Raw genomic sequence first — 23,118 nt, 5'->3', positions numbered from 1 at the left:
CAATGCCCCAGCCACATTTATGGACATGATGAACAGGATATGTAAACCATACCTGGATAAATTCGTAATTGTCTTAATAGATGATATTCTAATTTACTCTAAGAGTAAAGAGGAACATGCAAAACATCTGCATACACTTCTGACATTGCTGAGAAAAGAGAAGATTTATGCTAAGTTCTCAAAATGTGAATTTTGGATACAAGAAGTGCAATTCCTTGGATATTTGTTTAATCATGAAGGAATTTATGTGGATCCCACAAAGATCGAGGCGATTACTAAATGGGAAGTCTCTGAGTCGCCAACAGAAGTAAGAAGTTTTCTTGGACTGGCAGGATATTATAGACGGTTTATCCAAGATTTCTCTAGGATAGCCATTCCATTAACCAAACTGACCTGCAAATCAGTTAAGTTTGAATGGGGACCAAAAACAGGAAGAAGCCTTTAAGATTCTTAAGCAAAGGTTAACCAACGCACCCATACTCGCATTACAAGAAGGAACTAAAGACTTTATAGTCTATTGTGATGCGTCTAAGTTAGGATATGGATGTGTGTTGATGCAACACTTAAAGGTTATAGCTTATGCTTCTAGACAACTTAAGAAACATGAAGAGAATTACACAACCCATGATCTAGAGTTAGGAGCCATAGTCTTTGCCCTTAAGATTTGGAGACACTGTTTATATGGAAATAAATTTGTTGTCTTCACCGATCATAAGAGTTTAAGATATATTTTTTTGGCAAAAAGAATTAAATATGAGACAGAAGCGATGGATGGAAATTCTTAGTGATTATGACTGTGATATCCAGTATCATTCAGGAAAGGCTAATGTAGTAGATGATGCTTTAAGTTGAAAGTATCATGAAAAACCAAAACGAGTACGTTCTCTCAGGTTAAATCTACAAGTAGATATAAATGAGCAAATTAGAGAAGTGCAGAAAACAGCAATCAAGGACGATGCTGAAAATTTAAAAGGAATGATTAAGGAATTAGAACAAGGATCAGATGGAATTTGAAAATTCCATAAGAAAAGAATCTGGATACCTAAACAAGGAAACCTACGCCACCGAATTCTAGAAGAAGCTTATAAGTCCAAATATACGATACATACCGGAAGTGATAAGATGTATCAAGATCTAAGAAAGAATTTCTGGTAGATAGGAATGAAAAACGATATAGCAAACTATGTTGCTAAATGTCTAATCTGTTCACAGGTTAAAGCTGAACATCAGAAACCTTCAGGGTTATTACAGCAATTAGAAATGCCAATATGGAAATGGGAATTGATAACAATGGACCTTGTTACCAAATTACCAAAGATAAGAAAAGGAAATGATACAATCTGGGTGATTTATGAATTTTTACACTTTGTAGGAAAAATATACTTTGTAGCCAACTTCCACCCTATATATATTTATAAGAGGCTTGAGTGTGAGAAGTGTGAGAAATATTGTGGGGCTGACATGTGTCCATGAGTTATATTAATTCAAAAGGGAAAAAAAGTAATTTACTCAATAATTCAATTAAATGATAAATATTCCTATAACCACTTGGGAGTTATTTTAGGATTCCGATATGTTTTTTTAAAGATCCTTTAAGAATATGTGATTTATTTGTCATCTGGTATAAATCTTCAAGATCGCAAGAAGGTTCATCATCATTGTAACATGGTTTCTTTTCCGTTCTGTGCGAAAAATCTAATGTGTGGTTTTTAAACCTGAATTCATGATGTTTTAAACCTGCAGACCAGTATGTGTTCTTCGTAGTTCTTTGTATGGTGTTTTAAACCTGCATTCATGGAGTTTTAAACCTGCAGTCTAGTGTGTGTTCTGTGCATGTTCTTCGTATGTTGTTTTAAACCTGCATTTATGGTGTTTTAAACCTGCAGTCCAGTATGTATTCTTCGTATAATGTATTAAACTTGCATTTACACCTACATTCCAGTATATGTTATTCGTATGATGTTTTAAACCTACATTCTTGTAGGCTTCATATCATGCTATACGTAATTTTGTTATCTATATAAATATAATAATAATAATAATAATAATAATAATAATAATAATAATAATAATAATAATATTATGGTACTCATATTAAAGATAAAAAACTCGTTATTATGGTGTAATTTATTTTAAAAAAAACGTTACGTATAAAAAATTATTGACGTTCAAAATGGGTGGAACTTGCATGTGCATTAAAGTGGATGACAGTTTCTTTATTTAAAAATACAATGTAAAAAGACACTATTACCCCTAATCTAGCTAAATTAGTCAAAAAAATAAAACATAATTTACTTTTTAACCCCTTCTTGATCTCAACCATTAACTACCAGATCTAAAGGCTTAAAACATTCATTACACTTCTCACAAATCCACCTCTTTTTACACTAACCCCACCCAATATGTATATAGGTGGGGTTAGTGTGTGTATATATATATATAGGGTAGGGATCCTAAGAAAAGTCCATCATATTTGAGAAACTTGAGAAGCAATTTGGACCACACATTTTCCATAAGCAAAAAATGCAAAAAAAAAAAAAAAGGTTAAAAATGCTATTTTTTTTTTTTTTTTTGTGAAAAAATCAGAGCTTTTTCTTTAAGGTTTTTTTTTTAAATTGTTTTTTTTTAAATGGGATATATATACATGTGTATATTGTCAATTATACATATATGTATATAGATATTTAAAATTGAAAAATAAGTGTTATAAACCCTAAACCCTAATGCTAAACCCTAAAGCTAAACCGTAAAACTAAACCCTAATGCTAAACCCTAAAGCTAAACCCTAATACTAAACCCTAATACTAAACCCTAAAGCTAAACCCTAATGCAAACCCTAAAGCTAAAGCTAAACCCAAAAGCTAAACCCTAAATACAGCTAAACCCTAAAGCTAAACACTAAATACTAATGCTAAACCCTAAAGCTAAACCCTAAATACTAATGCTAAACCCTAAACGCTAATGCTAAACCCTAAATAACACTTATTTTTCATTTTTAAACATGTATATACATATATGTATATTTGACAATACACACATAATCCCGAAAAAATTTAAAAAAAAATTGCATTTTTTTTACATTTTTTTGTATTTTTTTGCTTAGGGAAAATGTGTGGTTCAGAATGCTTCTCCAGTTTCTCAATTAGCCTACTATTTCTCACATGATCCTTATCCTATATATATAGGGTCAGGATTTAGAGAAACCGGTGGAAAGTGTAAGAACAGTGAGAACGCTTATGAATCATCCGATCAAAACAATCTATGGACTAGATTGACGCGGTGGCATTTTCGTAAATAACATCAATTTTATTACGTGGACGCGTTTCATTAAGGGTAAAAAAAAGTCTTTTGACTTCTCCACACAAAAAACGCCATCTCATGAAATAAAAAGCCAAAACAAATAGCACACACCATTCTAACTAAAAAAGCCATTTAGTTATAAAACGCCAAACTTAATTATAATAAAATCCCGCCTAAAAAAACCGCCAAAAAATCCTATATATACAACACCTCAGACCTTCAATTAAAAACACACACAAAACCCCAAACGCCATATTTAATATATACCATTCGTCTTAGAAACGCCAAAAAACCCAAATATTAAATATCTTCTAAACCAAAACGTTTATTTGAAATGCAGTTTGGTTGTCTGTAAGGTTTCACTCAATGTAATGGACAAAAATCCTTAAGTGAGGATGTTGTCCATTTCATTGAGTAAAATCTTATTGACTTTATTCTCAACTTCCATCCAATTTATAACGCCAAAATATACAAAAACATTATTGAGGTTTGTTGTCAATAAAGTTTAGCTGTATGGGGTGGACAACATTGTCAGATATCTTTCTTAACCGATGATTGACAATGTTGTCCATCTCATACAGTAAAACATTATTGATTTTAGCGTGATCAAATTTTGAGATTTAAGGTGCTTTTATTTAGTGGCGTTCTTCTTATCGGTAAAACGCCAAAATTAAAATATCAAACATCGTTCATTGGAAATTCAAGATTGTTGGCTGAAGGGTGTAAACTCAATAACATTTTGCTGTATGAGCTGGACAAATCTTCAAGAAAAAGATGCTGATGTCAGACTTTGTGCTTCCAAACGGCGACAAAAAAAAACTACTTGAAAAACAAAAAAACAAAATGAATCATAAGAAAGTCGAACCAGCCAGTTAAGATGATTCAAAAAAGAAGAAAGAGACTGGTGACAGTGAAGATTTGGAAGATCAATTGTTTATATATATATATATATATATATATATATATATATATATATATATATATATATATATATATATATATATTTATATATTATTAATTTTCTTTTTCAGTTGATTGTTATATAATAAAAACGTCATATATAATAAAAGCGCCAGACAACCAAATGTTTGTTAAAACGCTATCATGCCATAAAACGCCCCAAAAACTCCCAAACTATAATAAAATTACTTTGCAAAAGTATTATAAAAAACCCAAAAAATAAAAAAATAAAAACCAAACTTGAAAATGTAACTAGAAACAGTAACTACAAAACAGTAAAACTGAAGAGACATAAAATTTATTATATTAGAATCTAAAACGCCAGACTTAAAAGATGGGACGTGTTAGAGACTTTAGAGATAAAAGCTTATAAAAAACAATAATTACAAAACAGTAACTGAAACGACGAATACTTTATTATAATAATGCACCGCCTAACCTACGCCACCAAAAGAAATCCTATAAAATAATACCTCTCAGTAACTTCCATTTAATCAAACCAAAAAACAAACGCCAATACTTCTAAATACCACTCACTGTAAAACGCCAAAAAATTAAAAAAATCAAAGATAGCTAATATGCTTTCTTAGATATTCAGTATTGTTCTTCGTGAAGTTTCACTGAATAGATTGTTAGGTGAGGGGAGTAACTCAGTAAGATTTTGCCGCATGAGATGGACAAATCTTCAAGAAAAAGATACTGATGACAATCGAATATCATTTTGTGTTCTTTGTTCTTGAATAAGGCTTGGATGAGGAGAAGAGATCAATGACACTGAAGAGTGGGATGATTATAAAGATGAAGATCAAGATGAAGAAAAAGCGAAAAACCCACCCACACGTCATAGATCTATGTCCCCAAACATCCACAAAAAGCCACTTCAACAGACGAGCAGGCAAAATAATCAAACCGATGAGTTTGTAAGTTTTACATAAAACGCCATATATTTGGTGATAGTTCTTGTACTATTAAAGAAGAGAGAGACTGATGACAGTGAAGATTGTGAAGAGAGATCTGATTATGATTTTTAATTTATTTTCTTCGCTTCTATTTTTTTCCCTATGGTTGTAATATAATTTTACAATTGTAAGACGCCAAGATACCATAAACGCCAAAATGTATATAAAAAATAATAGAACAATGGGCCATATTGTCTAAAACGCCTTGAAAAGCGTCATTAAGAGAGATTTGAAAAAACGCCATAAACGTCATAAACGCCAAAATGTTAATATAATGAAACCATTAAAACGCCATATAATTATTGAATTTGGTTAACGCAAAAAATCTTAAACCCCAAAAATAAATCAATATTGTGAAAAGCGGAATTGGAAAAGCGGAAGATAAAATGACAAAAAGGCCCCTCCGCCCTTATCTATGTCGCGTGACACGTGTTGGGCCGGGATGCGTTCTCACCGTTCTCACACTTTTGGGCGTTTTCTCCTGATCTCGTTTCTATATATATAGGAAAATGTGTGGTCCAGAATGCTTCTCAAGTTTCTCAATTAGCCTACTATTTCTCACATGATCCTTATTCAATATATATATATATATATATATATATATATATACTAGTCACTTACCCGCGCGATGCGGCGGGAGTGGTATCACTTAAGTTGGTGAGTTTAGGGCTATCTACGGGGATGTAGTTTCCAATGTGGCTTGTGACGACGATGGTGGTAGTGTAGCAGAATGTGATGGTCGGTTGAGGCCTTCTTCAGCGGCGAGAATCAGCGATTTGCGGCGATTGGTGGTTTCGTGATGGCGTTTGGTGGTTATTGTGCGACTCAGGAGAAAACAAAGAAAATTGTTTGATTCTAGTTATGTTACCTGAAATAGACGGACTACCTAGGCTTTTGTTGGTTCAAATTGTGATACAAATTCACAAATAACTAACATTAACTACTATATTGTAAGATGTACAAAACATAGTCAAAAATTTCCCAAACAGTCTTAGGTTTGTAAGAGTCCTTAATCTTGAATTCCTAAGGTTTGGAACTGAAATTTGTCACAAAATAAAGGATTTCCTTCAATTAGTTTCTTAAGTTCAACCAGCATCATACCTCGAGCAGATTTAGTATCTCCATATTTGGATAATTGTTCATTCTCCCTAAAGTAGTGATCTATAAAAGTCAGTCAGCAAAGGCGCGATAGATGATGCTTAATACAAAAATTAAAGTAAGATAAATAAGTTCGTTTACAGACAAATGGTTACAAACAAATCAATCGAGTCGTTAATCAAACGATTAAACGCATAAACAAAACAATAAATATGAATTTGTACATTCTGATACATATCTACTTAGAGGTGGCAGTTTTTTTATTTTTTTATTAGCCATGCCGCTGCGCTCGTTGCGGCTGCCCTCACCGCGCCGCTGCGGCTGCACTTGTTGCGCTCGCATGCTCACTGCACCGATCAAATTTTAGTAAAGTACACGGATGGTAAGCCAGAGACAACTGAGGTGATGGCACCAAGCAAGAATGACACAGTGCTGAACACTGCTGTTCCCTATTACCCTGCATATACCAAACAAACTTGCGATTAGTTTATGCACAGCTATTCATAATCATTTTATCATGAAATAAGGATACCTGAACAAATGTCTCGCTCGACCAATAGTTTCCCTTGACGCATTATGCAAGGTTCGCTCGGTCCAACAACTCAAGCAAATGTTTTCTATGTTTTTTAGGGGGAAGATGGGTGCTTCTCTCCACAGGGCATACAAGACACAGGTTGTTGGCGGAAGCCCGCCAAATTTAACATATAAAGTTTTTTTATATGTTAAATATGGCGGGTTGCCGCCAATAACCTGTGTTTTGTATGCCCTGGGAGAGAAGCACACATGTTCCCCCTAAAATGCAAAGAAAACATTTGCTTGAGTTGTTGGACCGAGCGAACCTTGCACAGGCTCAGTTTTTGCATCACAGCCTCAAACACTTTCAGTTCAGATAGATTACACAGGCTCAGTTTTTGCATCACAGCCTCAAAACACTTTTACTTCAGACAGATTAAGAACACAAGCTCAGCTTATGCATCATAGACTCAACACTTTTAGTTCAGACAGATTAAGAACACAAGCTCAGCTTTCGCATCACAGCCTCAAACACTTTCAGTTCAGACAGATTAAGAACACAAAATCCGGAGTACACAACAAGAGTAATTTGCCACTAAACTTAAACAACCTTTAAAGCATGATGTACACGTGTTTTAAGCACAAGAAACAAATATGTAACCTGACAGACTCAGCTTATGCATCATAGCCTCAAACACTTTCAGTTCAGACATATTAAGAACACAAGCTCCGTTAGTTCTCGCAAAGTCAACCATCATAAAAAGAAATCAAGTATTAGTAAAGATTTGATATTAGTTATAACCAGTACACTATTAACTTAAAATAAATTTAATATAAATCACATTTTGTCAAGTTGCAAATATAAAAACCTTTATTCTAATGAAGCAGCGTTCAGCGTCACTAAAGCCGATTCCGAGACTCTCCAAGCAGATACACTTTCTCCGGCTGCCAGAAGATCGGAGTGAGCTTGTTCTGTAATAATAGTGATCGTGACAGTCGTTAACCAAAGGTATAACTAATTAAATTCAGTTCAGGAAAAAGCAACACTTTAATTTTGTGTGAAAGACAGCTTGCTTGCTGCAGTCTCTATAATATATCAACACTCTTCCATACACTGTTTGAAAGACACCATGCTTGAAAGACAGCATGCTTGCTTCAGTCTCTATAAATAATTCAGAGATATCTACACTCTACTCACACTTTACAAACTCTCAACTACACTCAACTGAAAGACTCAGACATGTAATTGAGAGATGAACACAACTACGGGTAAAGCCATGGCTGCAACACACGGTTGCAAAGTGAGAACTATGCAACCTGGATATTGCCCCGCCAAGATGCTACTCGGATCTTCTATGTACCCTCAAAATACAATCATCATCACAGTCTATTGTGTTATGTAACCCCGCTTTAAAGCATGATGTACAAGAGTAATTTTCCACTAAACTTAAACAACCTTTAAAGCATGATGTACAAGTGTTTTAAGCACAAGAAACACATATGTAACCTCACAGGCTCAGCTTATGCATCATAGCCTTAACAGTTTCAGTTCAGACATATTAAGAACAAAGCTCAGCTTATGCATCATAGAGTCGACAGGCTCAGCTTATGCATCATAGCCTCACAGGCTCAGCTTATGCATCATAGCCTCACAGGCTCAGCTTATGCATCATAGAACACTTGGGAAATGAAAAAGTATATCAAAACATCCCACAGAACAAACTAAAATCAAAAGTACATAACAATCTATCTTTTCACTATTCCATATCTAAAATTGACCTAACTATCATAATTTTCATTGAACTACAACACTTATCATCCCCAAAAATGACCTAAATATCATAATTATCACAAAACCATGACACTTATCAGTCCCAAAATTAAAGGAAAAGATCAAAATATAACAGAACAAAGTAAAATCAAAACTACAAAAACAATTTATCCTTTCACTATGTCATATCTGAAATTAACCTAACTATCATCACCAAAAATACAAATTCAAATATCACAAAACTTTCAACCTAATTTGAAATAACCGCATCTACTAACAAATCCACATCAAGATTAAAGATAAATCAACATTTAGAACCTAACCTGAGTCGATTCATCACAAAACACATGCGAAAATCCTTCGTAAACCTCAGCTTTCGTCCTTCGAACATCCGTCAAACATATGTGAAGGACAAGATGGTAATTGAACAAGGTGTTGAAAAAACACTTAATGCACAATGTACAACTGTTAAGGCACAAGAAAACACAAACCCTTTTACCCTTTACAAGGGTATACATCTGCCGTCCAAATGTTTTACTTTCTCACACGGATAAATTGAGAGATGAACACAACTACGGGTAAAGCCATGGCTGCAACACACGGTTGCAAAGTGAGAACTATGCAACCTGGATATTGCCCCGCCAAGATGCTACTCGGATCTTCTATGTACCCTCAACATACAATCATCATCACAGTCTATTATGTTATGTAACCCCGCTTTAAAGCATGATGTACAAGAGTAATTTTCCACTAAACTTAAACAACCTTTAAAGCATGATGTACATCATGCTTTAAAGGTTGTTTAACTTTCTCACACGGATCAACATCGGGACCGTCCATTTGACTTCACACGGATCACCATATGCTTTGTCTCTCAATGCTCACACATCTCACAAAACAACATCAGATCTTCTCCATTGATCATCATCACAGTGAGGAAGAGCTTGACGGATGTTCAATTACCATCTTGTCCTGGATCATCATCACAGTCTATTATGCATCATAGCCTCACAGGCTCAGCTTATGCATCATAGAACACTTGGGAAACATCCAAGTGATATATCGTATAGTACTTTATAGAGACTGCAGCAAGCAAGCTGTCTTTCAGACATGTACTTTTAGATCTGTGAATCTGTGATAATACTTTTACAACTGGAAGACTCAGACATGTAATTGAGAGATGAACACAACTACGGGTAAAGCCATGGCTGCAACACACGGTTGCAAAGTGAGAACTATGCAACCTGGATATTGCCCCGCCAAGATGCTACTCGGATCTTCTATGTACCCTCAAAATACAATCATCATCACAGTCTATTGTGTTATGTAACCCCGCTTTAAAGCATGATGTACAAGAGTAATTTTCCACTAAACTTAAACAACCTTTAAAGCATGATGTACAAGTGTTTTAAGCACAAGAAACACATATGTAACCTCACAGGCTCAGCTTATGCATCATAGCCTTAAAGATAAATCAACATTTAGAACCTAACCTGAGTCGATTCATCACAAAACACATGCGAAAATCCTTCGTAAACCTCAGATTTTCACAAAACCATGACACTTATCAGTCCCAAAAATGAAGGAAAAGATCAAAATATAACAGAATAAAGTAAAATCAAAACTACAAAAACAATTTATCCTTTCACTATGTCATATCTGAAATTAACCTAACCATCATCACCAAAAATACAAATTCAAATATCACAAAACTTTCAACCTAATTTGAAATAACCGCATCTACTAACAAATCCACATCAAGATTAAAGATAAATCAACATCTGTCTTTCAGACATGTACTTTTAGATCTGTGAATCTGTGATAATACTTTTACAACTGGAAGACTCAGACATGTAATTGAGAGATGAACACAACTACGGGTAAAGCCATGGCTGCAACACACGGTTGCAAAGTGAGAACTATGCAACCTGGATATTGCCCCGCCAAGATGCTACTCGGATCTTCTATGTACCCTCAAAATACAATCATCATCACAGTCTATTGTGTTATGTAACCCCGCTTTAAAGCATGATGTACAAGAGTAATTTTCCACTAAACTTAAACAACCTTTAAAGCATGATGTACAAGTGTTTTAAGCATAAGAAACACATATGTAACCTCACAGGCTCAGCTTATGCATCATAGCCTTAACAGTTTCAGTTCAGACATATTAAGAACACAAGCTCAGCTTATGCATCATAGAGTCGACAGGCTCAGCTTATGCATCATAGCCTCATAGGCTCAGCTTATGCATCATACCCTCACAGGCTCAGCTTATCCAAGCCATCTAGGTCGTATAACTTAGGACCTTAGTCCGACAACCATCAAACTCTGCCATCTGTCCGGCCCTTAGAAACACCTTTGTCTTACTAATCTGCATGTGACATATAAACAAACAAGTAAACATAAAAAAATTAAAAAGGTAAATCCTAACTAAAACATCGGATGTAGGAAATAACCGCATCTACTAACAAATCCACATCAAACGGATCCCTTGTTCAAATCTGTGGATCCCTTGCCAGATAAAGCTCGTGATACATCTCATGAAACCCTAGATCTGCTCATCGAGCATCCCACAGAACAAACTAAAATCAAAAATACATAACAATCTATCTTTTCACTATTCCATATCTAAATGACCTAAATATCATAATTATCACACAACCATGACACTTATCAGTCCCAAAAATGAAGGAAAAGATCAAAATATAACAGAATAAAGTAAAATCAAAACTACAAAAACAATTTATCCTTTCACTATGTCATATCTGAAATTAACCTAACTATCATCACCAAAAATACAAATTCAAATATCACAAAACTTTCAACATAATTTGAAATAACCGCATCTATCTACTAACAAATCCACATCAAGATTAAAGATAAATCAACATTTAGAACCTAACCTGAGTCGATTCATCACAAAACACATGCGAAAATCCTTCGTAAACCTCAGATTTTCACAAAACCATGGCACATATCAGTCCCAAAAATGAAGGAAAAGATCAAAATATAACAGAACAAAGTAAAATCAAAACTACAAAAACAATTTATCCTTTCACTATGTCATATCTGAAATTAACCTAACTATCATCACCAAAAATACAAATTCAAATATCACAAAACTTTCAACCTAATTTGAAATAACCGCATCTATCTACTAACAAATCCACATCAAGATTAAAGATAAACCTAACCTGAGTCGATTCATCACAAAACACATGCGAAAATCCTTCGTAAACCTCAGATTTCGTCGTTCGAACATCCGTCAACCGCTTCACCAGAAAAGTAAGAATCACAAAAGAACATGGTAAGATATATAACACTCATTGCAACAACATCAGAACATCAAACGGATCCCTTGCCAGATAAAGCTTGTGATAGATCTCATGAAACCCTAGATCTGCTCATGAAACGGATCTGGTGATAGATTCAAACGGATCTGGTGATAGATCTCATGAAACCCTAGATCGCCGAGAAGAGAGAGAGAAGAGAGAGAGAAGAAGATCTGATGTTGTTTTGTGAGATGTGTGAGCATTGAGAGAGAAAGCATATGGTGATCCGTGTGAAGTCAAATGGACGGTCCCGATGTTGATCCGTGTGAGAAAGTAAAACATTTGGACGGCAGATGTATACCCTTGTAAAGGGTAAAAGGGTTTGTGTTTTCTTGTGCCTTAACAGTTGTACATTGTGCATTAAGTGTTTTTTCAACACCTTGTTCAATTACCATCTTGTCCTTCACATATCCTTATTAAAGTAGTATAGATATATATATATATATATATATATATAGCTATTGTTCTTGAGAAATGACCCGGTCTAGCCCATTCCTCGACTAAAGTTTTTTTGTGATCCCTATCTACCAAAATTTTTACTTCTGGTTCCGGCGAACGAATAATCATTGACTCCTCCTCTTTCTGGACAACACATACAAAGAGACCCGTCATCAGTCAAATAATTAGAGAATCTCGGAGAGATATTTCTATTATATAATAAGTTTCTTTCTCTTCTAGTTTTCTATATCCCATCTATCTATTTTCTTTAGTTATTCACTAGAGCAATTATGATCTGTAAGTCGATCCGGGGCAAGTGTTAGGATCTATTATGACATAGCCATGAGGCGCTCAACGGACCTTTTTGATCGTATAAAAACCTTTCTGACTTTAGATTGATATAAAAACGACTTCTTGTGCAACCTAGTATATATTTTTATATATATTTTTATTTTTATATGTATATAAAAATAAAATTTATATATATATATATATATACATATATATATATATATATATATATATAAATTTTATTTTTATATATAAGCATCTTAAACATTAATCAGTTTTAAAAATATATAATATTTTTATATGTAAGAATTAACTTCCATTTCAGTCCATGTGGGTATTTTGGTCAATTAGCCATGACTTAACAGGAAAAAAAAAACGAACTAAGTTAGCTATTTGGATGAAAAACGTTAAGAAATACATACATCGGGGCTGGGTTTGTTATAAATTATATTTTTGGACTAGACTAGTGAAAATGGGTTAAGCTAGAGGAAAACCAAAATTTACTCTTAATATTATTTTTAGTTGCGTGGGGTATGTTGTCGTTCCTTGGTCCTTAGTTGACACAAACAAACTAACTGATTTGATTCCCGTCAAGAATGAAACCACCAATGAATCGGGCTGTCTTTAGATGATGTCACGTCCATAGTATGCTGATTCTGAGTTTTCTAAAAAAATATGTAATTATATGTTGCTGAATTAGATATTCTCAAGAATATCCAATCTCTTTCACCTATATATATTAAAGCATTAATTTGAACACCATATTTAGAGGGTGCTTTTTTCCGTAATGGTGGATAATGCATGGCAATGCTTCAAGGCCTTGTCTATTATCTTGTATACATCAATTTTCTTCTTTCAGTTTAATGTTTTACCTACCTATGGAGATGATGAAGGTACACTTTCAACTTTATACACTAAATTATATGGGAAGAAATTAAAAAAAAAAAAAAAAAGGAAAAAAAACACTAAATTATATGGGAAGAAATTAAAAAAAAAAAAAAAACTGATATTGTTTAATTTTTTTAATCAAATTTTGTATTTCTTACATAAATTACCAACAATTAAACCATTTGTTTTTCAATCTTAGATACATAATCAATGGGTTTGTTTTCATTCAAACAAACGACTTGTTTTCAAGTTTGAGGAGTTGATTCGAGTTTATGTAAATGGACTGACAAGAACCAAACTTTTCTAATCTTATTAGTAAATTCAATATGGAACCAAATATTGTAGAATCAAAAACTAAGACAAAAAAGAACATTAGGATATGCCACATAAAGTTCTTATGTATATCATCTTTGATCTGTGTAACATGATTTATAGACATATTCAGATAGGTGTAAAATTAATGTATTACTCAGATCAGATCAGATCAATCTTGGATCCTATATTAAAAGTGTCACCTAATTTGGGTAATTATCAAACCAATTTAGATAAAAGAAACAGTAATAATTAAATCCCAAAACATTATAAATCTAATGGAGATTTTGTTCCTCCGTAAAGAGGGAGTTGTGAGTTTGATCTTTCATTTGATTGTGGCATGCATGCATACAGGATGTTTGTTGAACTTCACATCATTAGTGTACCAACCAAATGGAGACTGCATAATAGAGCATGAAAAACAGCACAAGATCAAATCATGGGGCATTCTGAAAACAACCCTCTGCTGTCAATCCCCTCTCACCCTCATCTCTAAATCCCTGGCTCGACGACTATCCTCCTCTGCAGATAAATCGGTCTTCCTGGACTCCAAGCAATGGTCAAGCTGCAGCAGCCCCTCCATCTTCCAACCCCAGACCGCCTCCGTCAACTCCCACCTCTGCAACTTCAATAACTTGTTCAAAGAAGCTTCCGATTGTGCTGCCCACTCCCTTGCCGACTTCAAAGCAATTAAGGACTTCAATGATGCCAGTGCAATATGCGGCCGCTTTCATCAATCTGACTCCTTTGATGACATCTGTAGGAACTGCAGCCGGGCCGTCTTGAAGGCCAGAGATGCCCTCTCAAATGGAAACCAAACGAAGAAGGAGGTTTGTGGGATTGCTGTTGTTACCGCCCTTGCTTCCGAGAAGTGGAACGAGACCTCATTAGCCCTTGTCGATGATTTCTATGCCTGTTTGCGTTCCTTGGATGTGCATGGTAAGATGGCATAGCTATACTAATACTATCATCATACTTGTTTCATTTGCCTAGCTCCTCTAAACATTCTCTTCTTTCCTTTTGTTACAGATCCAGGCTACATCAAACTGAAACGTGAGTTATTTTTGTTGAGGTTAATTGCATCAAATTATAACCAAAACATGTTATTAACTGCCAAAATTAGAGAAAAATGCTCGGATAGTTCCTCTCGTTTTCCGGTAGTCCCTAACTTTCTAAAATTACAGCTATAGTCCCCAACTTTTGTAATTTCGTTCCCGGATAGTCCCTAGGCCTAACATCAGTTAGTTTTCTCAGTTAAGTGTGTGTGAAATAACAAAAATACCCTTACTATAAAACAAAATAAATAAATAAATCTATTAATAGGTTAAGTTATTTTGTTTTATAGTAAGGGTATTTTTGTTATTTCACACCCACTTAACTGAGAAAACTAACTGATGTTAGGCCTAGGGACTATCCGGGAACGAAATTACAAAAGTTGGGGACTATAGCTGTAATTTTAGAAAGTTAGGGACTAAAGGTGAAAAAAGGGCAAACCACAGGGACTATCCGGGCATTTTTCTCGCCAAAATTACTTCAGCTTTTTAGCTAGTAGTCATGTAAGATAACAACATATGATTTGGTCTACCAGATTCCGTTTTCGAGACATTACTTGGCGTTGTTCTTGCTAGCATGAGCTTGATGTTTGTTATCATGCTGGTAAAATACGTAATGCGAAAGAAACAACAACAAGGCCAATCGGCTCAATTTCACACGAAAGAAACTCCAACAGCATGGTCCGGCCTTTATAGCTTCTCCAAGGCGGAAATCGAGCACGCCATTAACTTCTCAGGTGAAAAACAATGCCTTGGGCGTGGAAGCGCCGGTGAGGTTTATAAAGGGATTCTGCCAAGTGGACAAGCCGTTGCTATCAAGAAGATAAGTAACAGAAACAACGCGGATTCTTTCACACGCGAAGTTGAGGGTCTTTCTAGAATCCGCCACCCGAATCTTGTTTGCCTTTTTGGTTGTTGCACTGAAGATGGTGAACAGTATTTGGTTTACGAGTTTTGTCCTGCAGGAAATCTTGCCTTTAATCTCTTGAGTAATTATCCGTACAATGCATACATGTTTGTTTTTTTTGTTTTTGTACGTAGCAATTCTTCATTCAATTCTTACGCACAGGAAGGGATAGCGTTTTGGCCTGGGAAAAAAGAGTTAAGATTTTGAGAGATTGTGCACTTGCAATAAGATTTCTCCATCATTTCATAGATGGATGCATTGTTCATAGAGATATCAAGGTAATTAACGTTTTTGTAGCCTAGTGAGTGTCCCTCCCCTAGCTAGTGCTTATTTGACATGTTTGTTTTGTAGCTTACAAACATCCTTCTTACGGAGAACTTAGAGCCAAAGCTGTCAGACTTTGGGTTGGCAAAAGTTCTAGGGATGGAAGAGAGCAAAGTGTTTACAGATGTTCGTGGAACCATAGGCTATATGGACCCTGAATACATGAGCAACGCCAAGTTGACTTGTGCTAGTGACATCTACAGTTTTGGTATTGTTGCCCTTCAACTTCTTTCAGGTCAGAAAGTCATCGAGCTGGATCTAGAAGCCAGAGATCAACTCACCAGAAAAGTAAGCTACTCGATCCATCCATGACAGTTAACTAGTTTGTTAATCCAATTTGCATATGGGTATTATTATATAGGCAAAGGACGTGAGCATGGGGAGGCGTCCATTGACAGACATCGAAGATCCAAGGCTGAAGGGGAATCTCAACACTGTAGATTTTGAATCCATACTACAAGTTGCGGTGCTATGTGTTGCTAAATCAAGCAAAGGTCGGCCAACAATAGACGTTGTGTTTGGGGAGATGGATAAAGCATGGCAAAACACACTGGCTGATATGGTAAGCACAGCCTTCATTAAAAAAAAAAAAAAAAAAAAAAAAAAACAATAATTTGCGTGTAATTCGTGTTTTTTGGTTTGGAGCAGAGAGCGAAAAGGGAGATGAAGTTGTTCACTGCAACACAGCCTATGGATGTGCAAGTCATTTCTCTGTGAAATTATAAGACTTTTGTTGCATGTATAATTACAGGATTAGGAATAAAAGTTGCTTCCTGTACAACCATGTCTCATGTACAAAACGTATCGAGTGAGTGAGCTTTTTTGTTGTGGATTTAGCGAGGTGATCAGCTCGTTTACACCGTAAATATAAATACAGTTGTTTCTGGTTTAAATTCTAAAACAATTTCAATTGTAGTAGTGAAATAGATACTATATTATACTTAACAATTGAAAATCAAGATTAGGCACGTACAAGTCATGTACAAAGGTCATCAGATTCATCTTCTTTCGATCTCCATAATATTATTATTATACTTAAAAACGGAAAAACACAACAAAACATTGGTGTGTATCAACTGCTGTTATGTTTTCTTGAAACATCACATGTTGATGCTGTTGCCGGTAAAGTTTTCTTCAAAATCCATACTTTGCAGCACATACGAGACAAGAGGTCAGCTTTTCGTTGAGTTGAAAAACCAAACACCTTCTAAGATTTATCAGTCTTTGAAAGAAGAGCAGGATGCATTCTCAAGGCATTAGCAAATATTCGTTTTGCAGCTCCAAAATGTTCCTCATGCTTCGGGACATTAGTATCATGTTTTTTTACACCAACATTCCTTGATGCTTCAGTTTCAAGCTTCCTGGTTAACTGCTGTTGCTGACCAGTTGACTTTTGACTGTTTGATTGGTTTTTCACATGGTCACGAGGTTTGATGCCTATCCCGTCATTAGACTGTTTGATTCTCTGGCCAAGCGCATGAGCAATCATACGTCGGGCGACAACAGGATTATTTCGAGGCCTCAGTGACTCCATATCATCATCATTTCCTGTTGAGAAAATCCGGTTCCGAGCTGCCAGGTAGGCTGACTCTCTATCTTCTAGAGAAACCCTAGCAGTTAATGTTTCCAAATTTGTCCCTAAAATTGAAAGAAAAAAAATTCAGTGGTGGCAATTTCGACGGCTTTACTTTTAAAATGGGTATGTTTATCTCTAGATAGGACAGGATCAAGCACACTTTATGCTAGCCGAGGGAAAAAAAAAATACCAGTGGAACCATCCTCTGGTCGTGTTAGAAGCTGTGATGTAGTTGGAGACTCATGTTCCCATAACAAATCCGCAACTAGAATGGACGGTCTGATATTCAATAGAAAGGTCTCAAAAGCTAAAAAAACCAACTAACAGAATGATTCATGATAAAAAAAACTATTAGCAATAATTAAAATGGACAACTATTGTTTCAAGTAAAAGTCTTTTAGACAGACATTGATGTGTCCTCACAACGCTTTAAAACGATATGCCGATCATCTCCTTCACCGATAGATTGATGAGAAAATCTTGCATACAAAAAAGGGAAACGTTTTTAATATGAAAATTACACAATGAAACATGAAAAATGGGTGGAAGATGATACCCAAATATATCAGCAAGACGGTGTAAAAGAAGACGATTATAGGGGTTCATTGGCTCCAGTTCCAGCACCCCATTTAAGCTGCAAGACAACAAAATGCTCAACACTTGGTATATCGGGAACTAAATGAATTAGGAAGCACATATGCTCCAGTGGATACATGTGCTGAAAGAAGGAAAGAGACCTTGTTTCATTCTGAAGGAAATGAACAAGCATGTCTTCCATAGAAAGAACGAGGTGCTTGCAAGGAAGATTGTCCTTTACAAGATATGCTAATTCTTCAACCTGCACTTCAAACATCAGAACAAATAATGCCTATTAGATTTAAACAATTAACATGTCACACATCAAAACAGGAATACTACCAATGTTCTTGAACATTAAGCAATTAAATGTCAAGTACAACTGCCAAATCATCATAGAAGATTTAGTATCAAGTGATGGACCACTCAAATACCACCTGACCTGGATTTGAACCCGCACGACTTTTGAGAAGAGTATTAACAAGGAAAAAAAAACTAATGCATAGCAAGACAGGCCTGTCAATGGATGGATATGGATTGGATCATGATCTGATCCATTATTGATCCAACTTAAATGGATCATGATCCGATCCATGATCCAACATAATGGATCGTGATCCGATCCATATCCACATAATTTTAAATGGATGGATCACTATTCGGATCGATCCAAATAAAAAAATATAATAAAAAACCTCTAAAAAATTAAAAAAAAAAATCACAAAAAATGCAATTAAAAAAAATAAAAAGAATCTAAAAAAATAAAATAAAAATAAAAAATCTAAAAAATAAAAAAAAATCTAAAAAGATAAAAAAAAATCGGAAAAATTCTAAAAAAAATCTAAAAAAAAAGTCTAAAAAAATAAAAAAATCTAAAAAATTAAAAAAAAATAAATAAATTCTAGACTGCAACCAACAATTTGACTTAACTACCGCGCTGGGCTGCGTTTGGTTGCTGCAATCATGGGAATATGGGATGTTAATAGAATTGCTTAATTAGTACATCCACTCATATCACACCCATTAAGCGTCAATACCTGAACTGCAAGTTTTTGGTGCGTTATTCGCGTCAATACATCCACTCATATCACACCCATTAAACGTCAATACCTGAACTGCAAGTTTTTGGTGAGTTATTCGCATCAATACCTGAACTGCAGGTTTTTCGTGCGTTATTCTTCAAGCTTTCACAGTAGCTTAGGTGAACTTTTAACTTGACATTCACAAGTTTACACATTTGTTAGAGAAGAGAACTCTACTGAGTGGAAGTCATCATTCAAAATATTTGAAAACTCTAGCACATTTCAGCATCCCTGATGAAAAGAACTCATCAAGCGGTTCGGTTTTGTTTGGGCTGTTATGGTTTCGAACAGGACCCTATCAAAAACCAAATTTACACATAATCCTAAACCACAGACCAGACCATACGCATGTACTCGGAATTGTTTAGTTTGGCGTCAGTTTAGGCCGCCGGTTTAGACGGGTTCTGCACGCTCCTAATGGCGATCAGTTGGGTGACATGTGGAAGACGCGACTATTTATTTTTATATTTATAATAAACTTTCATGCACAACAAAGAAAAGACACATAGCCTCCACTGGTACACCTGAACCCCCAAAATTAATTAGAAAATTTGGGTCTGTGCAAAAGAAAAAAATGTGAAGTAAAAACTATTTCCCTTAAAAACAACCTGTGACAAAATCCATCAAATTTTAAAAGTCATCTTAAAACTCATTTTTAACCATGTTTACCATCTGAATTTCGTATTTGGCTGGAATTACAACTTTCATCAAACACTCTCCCAGCTACAGCTAACTTTGTCAAACAGCAACTTGTGTTGAACTGTTAAACGTTTTGACTGTTAAGTGTTAGTCACAATCAAATGCCTACATTATGAAGACAGGTCGCTAATCAAATGCATAAAACACACAACTCTAGTTTAATTATTAAGCAAAAGATCGGTCTCACTAGTAACATTCCTAAGCAAAATAAATCATTCACCAACCCCAACATGGATTAAGTTTCTTTTAGGCTGCTTACTAGTTTCTACTACTACTAATGCTTTCATTGGGGATTTTTATCAAATACTTGGTGAACAATAACAATTGCTTTCCAACAACATCTCAAATTTGCAAACCAATTCACAGAATAGATATATGCTAACGCTTGTAAACGGAAATTAGTACACGAATCGCGAAGAAAACGTAAATAAACTGTTGTGGAACGTACCCGCAGAAAAAATCGCAGCTCGAGTGGAAGAAGATCAAAGATTTGGGCTATGTTTTGGAGAGAAGAGCAGCTGAATCGTGAATAGCTGAATCGTGATTGAATCACAGCTAAGATTTGAGCTAAGTTTTGGTGACTGGATCGTGAATTGCTGAATCGTCAAAACGAACTTTGGACTTTGGAGAGAAGAGGCTGGATTGATTTCAAAACTTAGGGTTTGGACTTTTAAGAGGCACCTACAATCAGATATTCCAGTAATGGATCGATCCGGATGGATCATGGATCGATCCATATAATTCATTGGATAAATGGATCGATCCATTAGATTAATTAATGATTTAATGGATTAGTGGATATTTTTTATGATCCAATAAGTGATTTAAATGGATCGGATTGGATTGGATATGGATCAATATCCAATCCATTGCCAGGCCAGTACATCCAAAATCAATGGTGGGATATGTATTCGATAGAAATTAGAAGCATGTGTAATTTCTAGTTTTTGAACCTAATAAATATGTATTCCTTGAAGATTTCATACGAGTGCCCCTTTTGTGCATTACTTCAGAATCAACCCCAAATAATTGAAATTAAATAAATAAATCGTGCAAACCTGTACCTGTCTAATAATATTAGCTAGGAGATGAAGCTTTTTAAAACCGGTAGGACATTCAAGAAGAAAATAAATAAATGCATTAGACAAGCCTCGGACGTGCGCTCTGCTTGCTTGCTTAAGGTGATAGATGATAAGGTAGATTCCTATCCTATCCTATCCTATCCTATCCTTTGCTACACAAACTAGATTAGAGATTCAACAGAAAAGTATAATCAAATATCGTAACTTGGATTAGACAGGGGCTAAGTGCACAAACAAAATCTAGCTAAATATACTACACCACAAATATATATTCTGCAAGCAAATCCTGATTGATCATACTGCAAATTGTATGCTGTTTATATCCTCAATAACAGAATTATGCAGACGATAAAAGAAGAAGAAGAAGAAGAAGAAGAAGAAGAAGAAGAAGAAGATTGATTTTACCATTGAGAATTGAGTGAGACTCATGTTGGAAGCTGAAACCCTAGATAGATTTGTAAGATCCAAATTCAGTGAGGGGTTGCGTTTATTTCTGTCATCCGCCTCAATCTATTGGCCCGTTATCCTGCGATTGGGCCTCATTCATCAAAAATTAACATCTTTCGCTACTAACTCAAATCATGTTGGAGTAGATGTCTTCATGGTTTGGTTTAGCCAACTCTTGGCCTAAAATCTATGTCGGTGGTTAAGGATAACCATACCCATAACCATAACCGGTTGATTATGGCGGTTTTTACTTAATCAGTTTTAAAAGTTATAACGGGTCGATTATGGACGGTTAACCATGAATTTAGGTCTAGTTAAAAATAACTCATGATTGTTATTACATATTTCTACCTATTCGTATATTACAAATTCTTAAAAAAAAATACATATAATCAATCTATAATATTAATACGGATTATTACCGAATATTCAAACAAAGTGTTTTGATATATTTCTTAAATTCATATAAACATTCAAACAAAACGATATGATATAACCCATAAATACTAAAAAACGTTCAACCAAAAACATCAAATATTAAAAAAAATGGTGAAAAGTACTAAATCCGATAAAGATTTTACATGTCAGTTTGGTTCGCTTATGGTGGATATGAAAACAATGACAACCATAACCAACCAGCTACTAGGGCTGTTCATTTTTATCCATAACCCGAAACCCGACCCGAATTCAAAGCCACCCGAACCCGAATTAGCGAATATCCAAAAAACCCGAACCCGAGAAACCCAAACCCGACCAACCCGAACTTTAAATGGTTCGGTTATCAGGTCACTTTTTCCTACCGTAAACCCGAACAACCCGACCCGAAACACGAAACCCGAAAAAAACCCTGAACATTTATTGTTTTTTTTTTCTTACAGATTGTCCTTTAATTATACCCTAAATTGCAGTCTCTGCCCTTTCACTTTAATTTGTGCAGGCCATGTCCTTTAAATAACAAATTTGCACACTCCTTGTCCTTTGCTCCAAACCCTATCCAACAACCCAGTTAAATGCACCCATGTGCCTCTCACATGATGGGTAAAATTGTAATTTATCCTCCGCTTAAACATCACCCGAATCTGAACTAACGAATCTGGAGCCCTATACCCGAACCCGAGCTGTAAACAACCACCACCACTGCCACCAGCGTCCACCACCGCAGATGGCCGCGACGCAGCCGCCGTCATCACCACCATCAGCCTCCATCATCATCATCAACAGCATCTATTATTACCACATACTCGCTTATCAGCAAAATAGAGAAAAAAAGGAACGAGAGGTGAGGGGATTTACCGGAAAATCTGTCGGTGAAAAGCTCCACCGCCGTCGTAGCGGCGTTTCTGGTCACCGGAGCGACGACTCCGTCCTCTGCACATCGCCGCACCACCATAAAGGGGTGACCGGCACTACTTCTCCATCCCAATCGCTCTCTCTCTCGCTGTTTCTCTCTCTACAAGCCTCTCTCTCTCTTCGATCTCTCTATCTCCGTCATATCCAGTCCGGTGTGG

General features: G+C 35.4%; 2 protein-coding genes and 1 long non-coding RNA gene across 7 annotated transcripts; 1 reads left to right on the top strand and 2 right to left on the bottom strand.

The window, feature by feature from the left end:
- Window positions 1-6,485: 6,485 nt before the first annotated feature.
- LOC118480594 lies at window positions 6,486-6,910 on the bottom strand. The gene is made up of 2 exons (XR_004863464.1): window positions 6,850-6,910; window positions 6,486-6,774 (listed from the first exon to the last, which is right to left on the bottom strand). It is a non-coding gene; the product is annotated as an uncharacterized LOC118480594 (long non-coding RNA).
- A 6,542-nt stretch (window positions 6,911-13,452) lies between these two features.
- LOC110867912 (probable receptor-like protein kinase At1g11050) lies at window positions 13,453-17,049 on the top strand. Its single transcript, XM_022116965.2, has 8 exons — window positions 13,453-13,558; window positions 14,220-14,804; window positions 14,895-14,918; window positions 15,454-15,906; window positions 15,987-16,102; window positions 16,176-16,436; window positions 16,510-16,710; window positions 16,797-17,049. Exons 1-8 carry the CDS (start codon window positions 13,453-13,455, stop codon window positions 16,863-16,865), a joined length of 1,815 nt encoding a protein of 604 aa, XP_021972657.1. The 3' UTR covers window positions 16,866-17,049.
- A 12-nt stretch (window positions 17,050-17,061) lies between these two features.
- Window positions 17,062-21,769, bottom strand: LOC110867913 (protein encore). 5 transcript variants are annotated; one of them, XM_035975690.1, is made up of 7 exons: window positions 21,569-21,769; window positions 20,530-20,718; window positions 18,462-18,567; window positions 18,281-18,358; window positions 18,132-18,203; window positions 17,915-18,003; window positions 17,062-17,786 (listed from the first exon to the last, which is right to left on the bottom strand). In XM_035975690.1, the coding sequence occupies exons 3-7, from the start codon at window positions 18,500-18,502 to the stop codon at window positions 17,356-17,358; spliced, it is 711 nt and encodes a 236-aa protein (XP_035831583.1). In that variant the 5' UTR covers window positions 18,503-18,567; window positions 20,530-20,718; window positions 21,569-21,769; the 3' UTR covers window positions 17,062-17,355. The 5 variants fall into 5 exon arrangements, with proteins under 5 accessions (XP_035831583.1, XP_021972662.1, XP_021972663.1 ...); XM_022116970.2 differs by having other exon boundaries at window positions 18,462-18,562; XM_022116971.2 differs by lacking the exon at window positions 20,530-20,718.
- Between the last annotated feature and the right edge of the window lie 1,349 nt (window positions 21,770-23,118).

Source organism: Helianthus annuus, chromosome 7 (genome assembly GCF_002127325.2).
Source record: "Helianthus annuus cultivar XRQ/B chromosome 7, HanXRQr2.0-SUNRISE, whole genome shotgun sequence".
Taxonomy (NCBI): domain Eukaryota; kingdom Viridiplantae; phylum Streptophyta; class Magnoliopsida; order Asterales; family Asteraceae; genus Helianthus; species Helianthus annuus.
The sequence above is the reverse complement of the archived record's forward strand: the minus strand, read 5'-3'. Positions and strand labels throughout refer to the sequence as shown.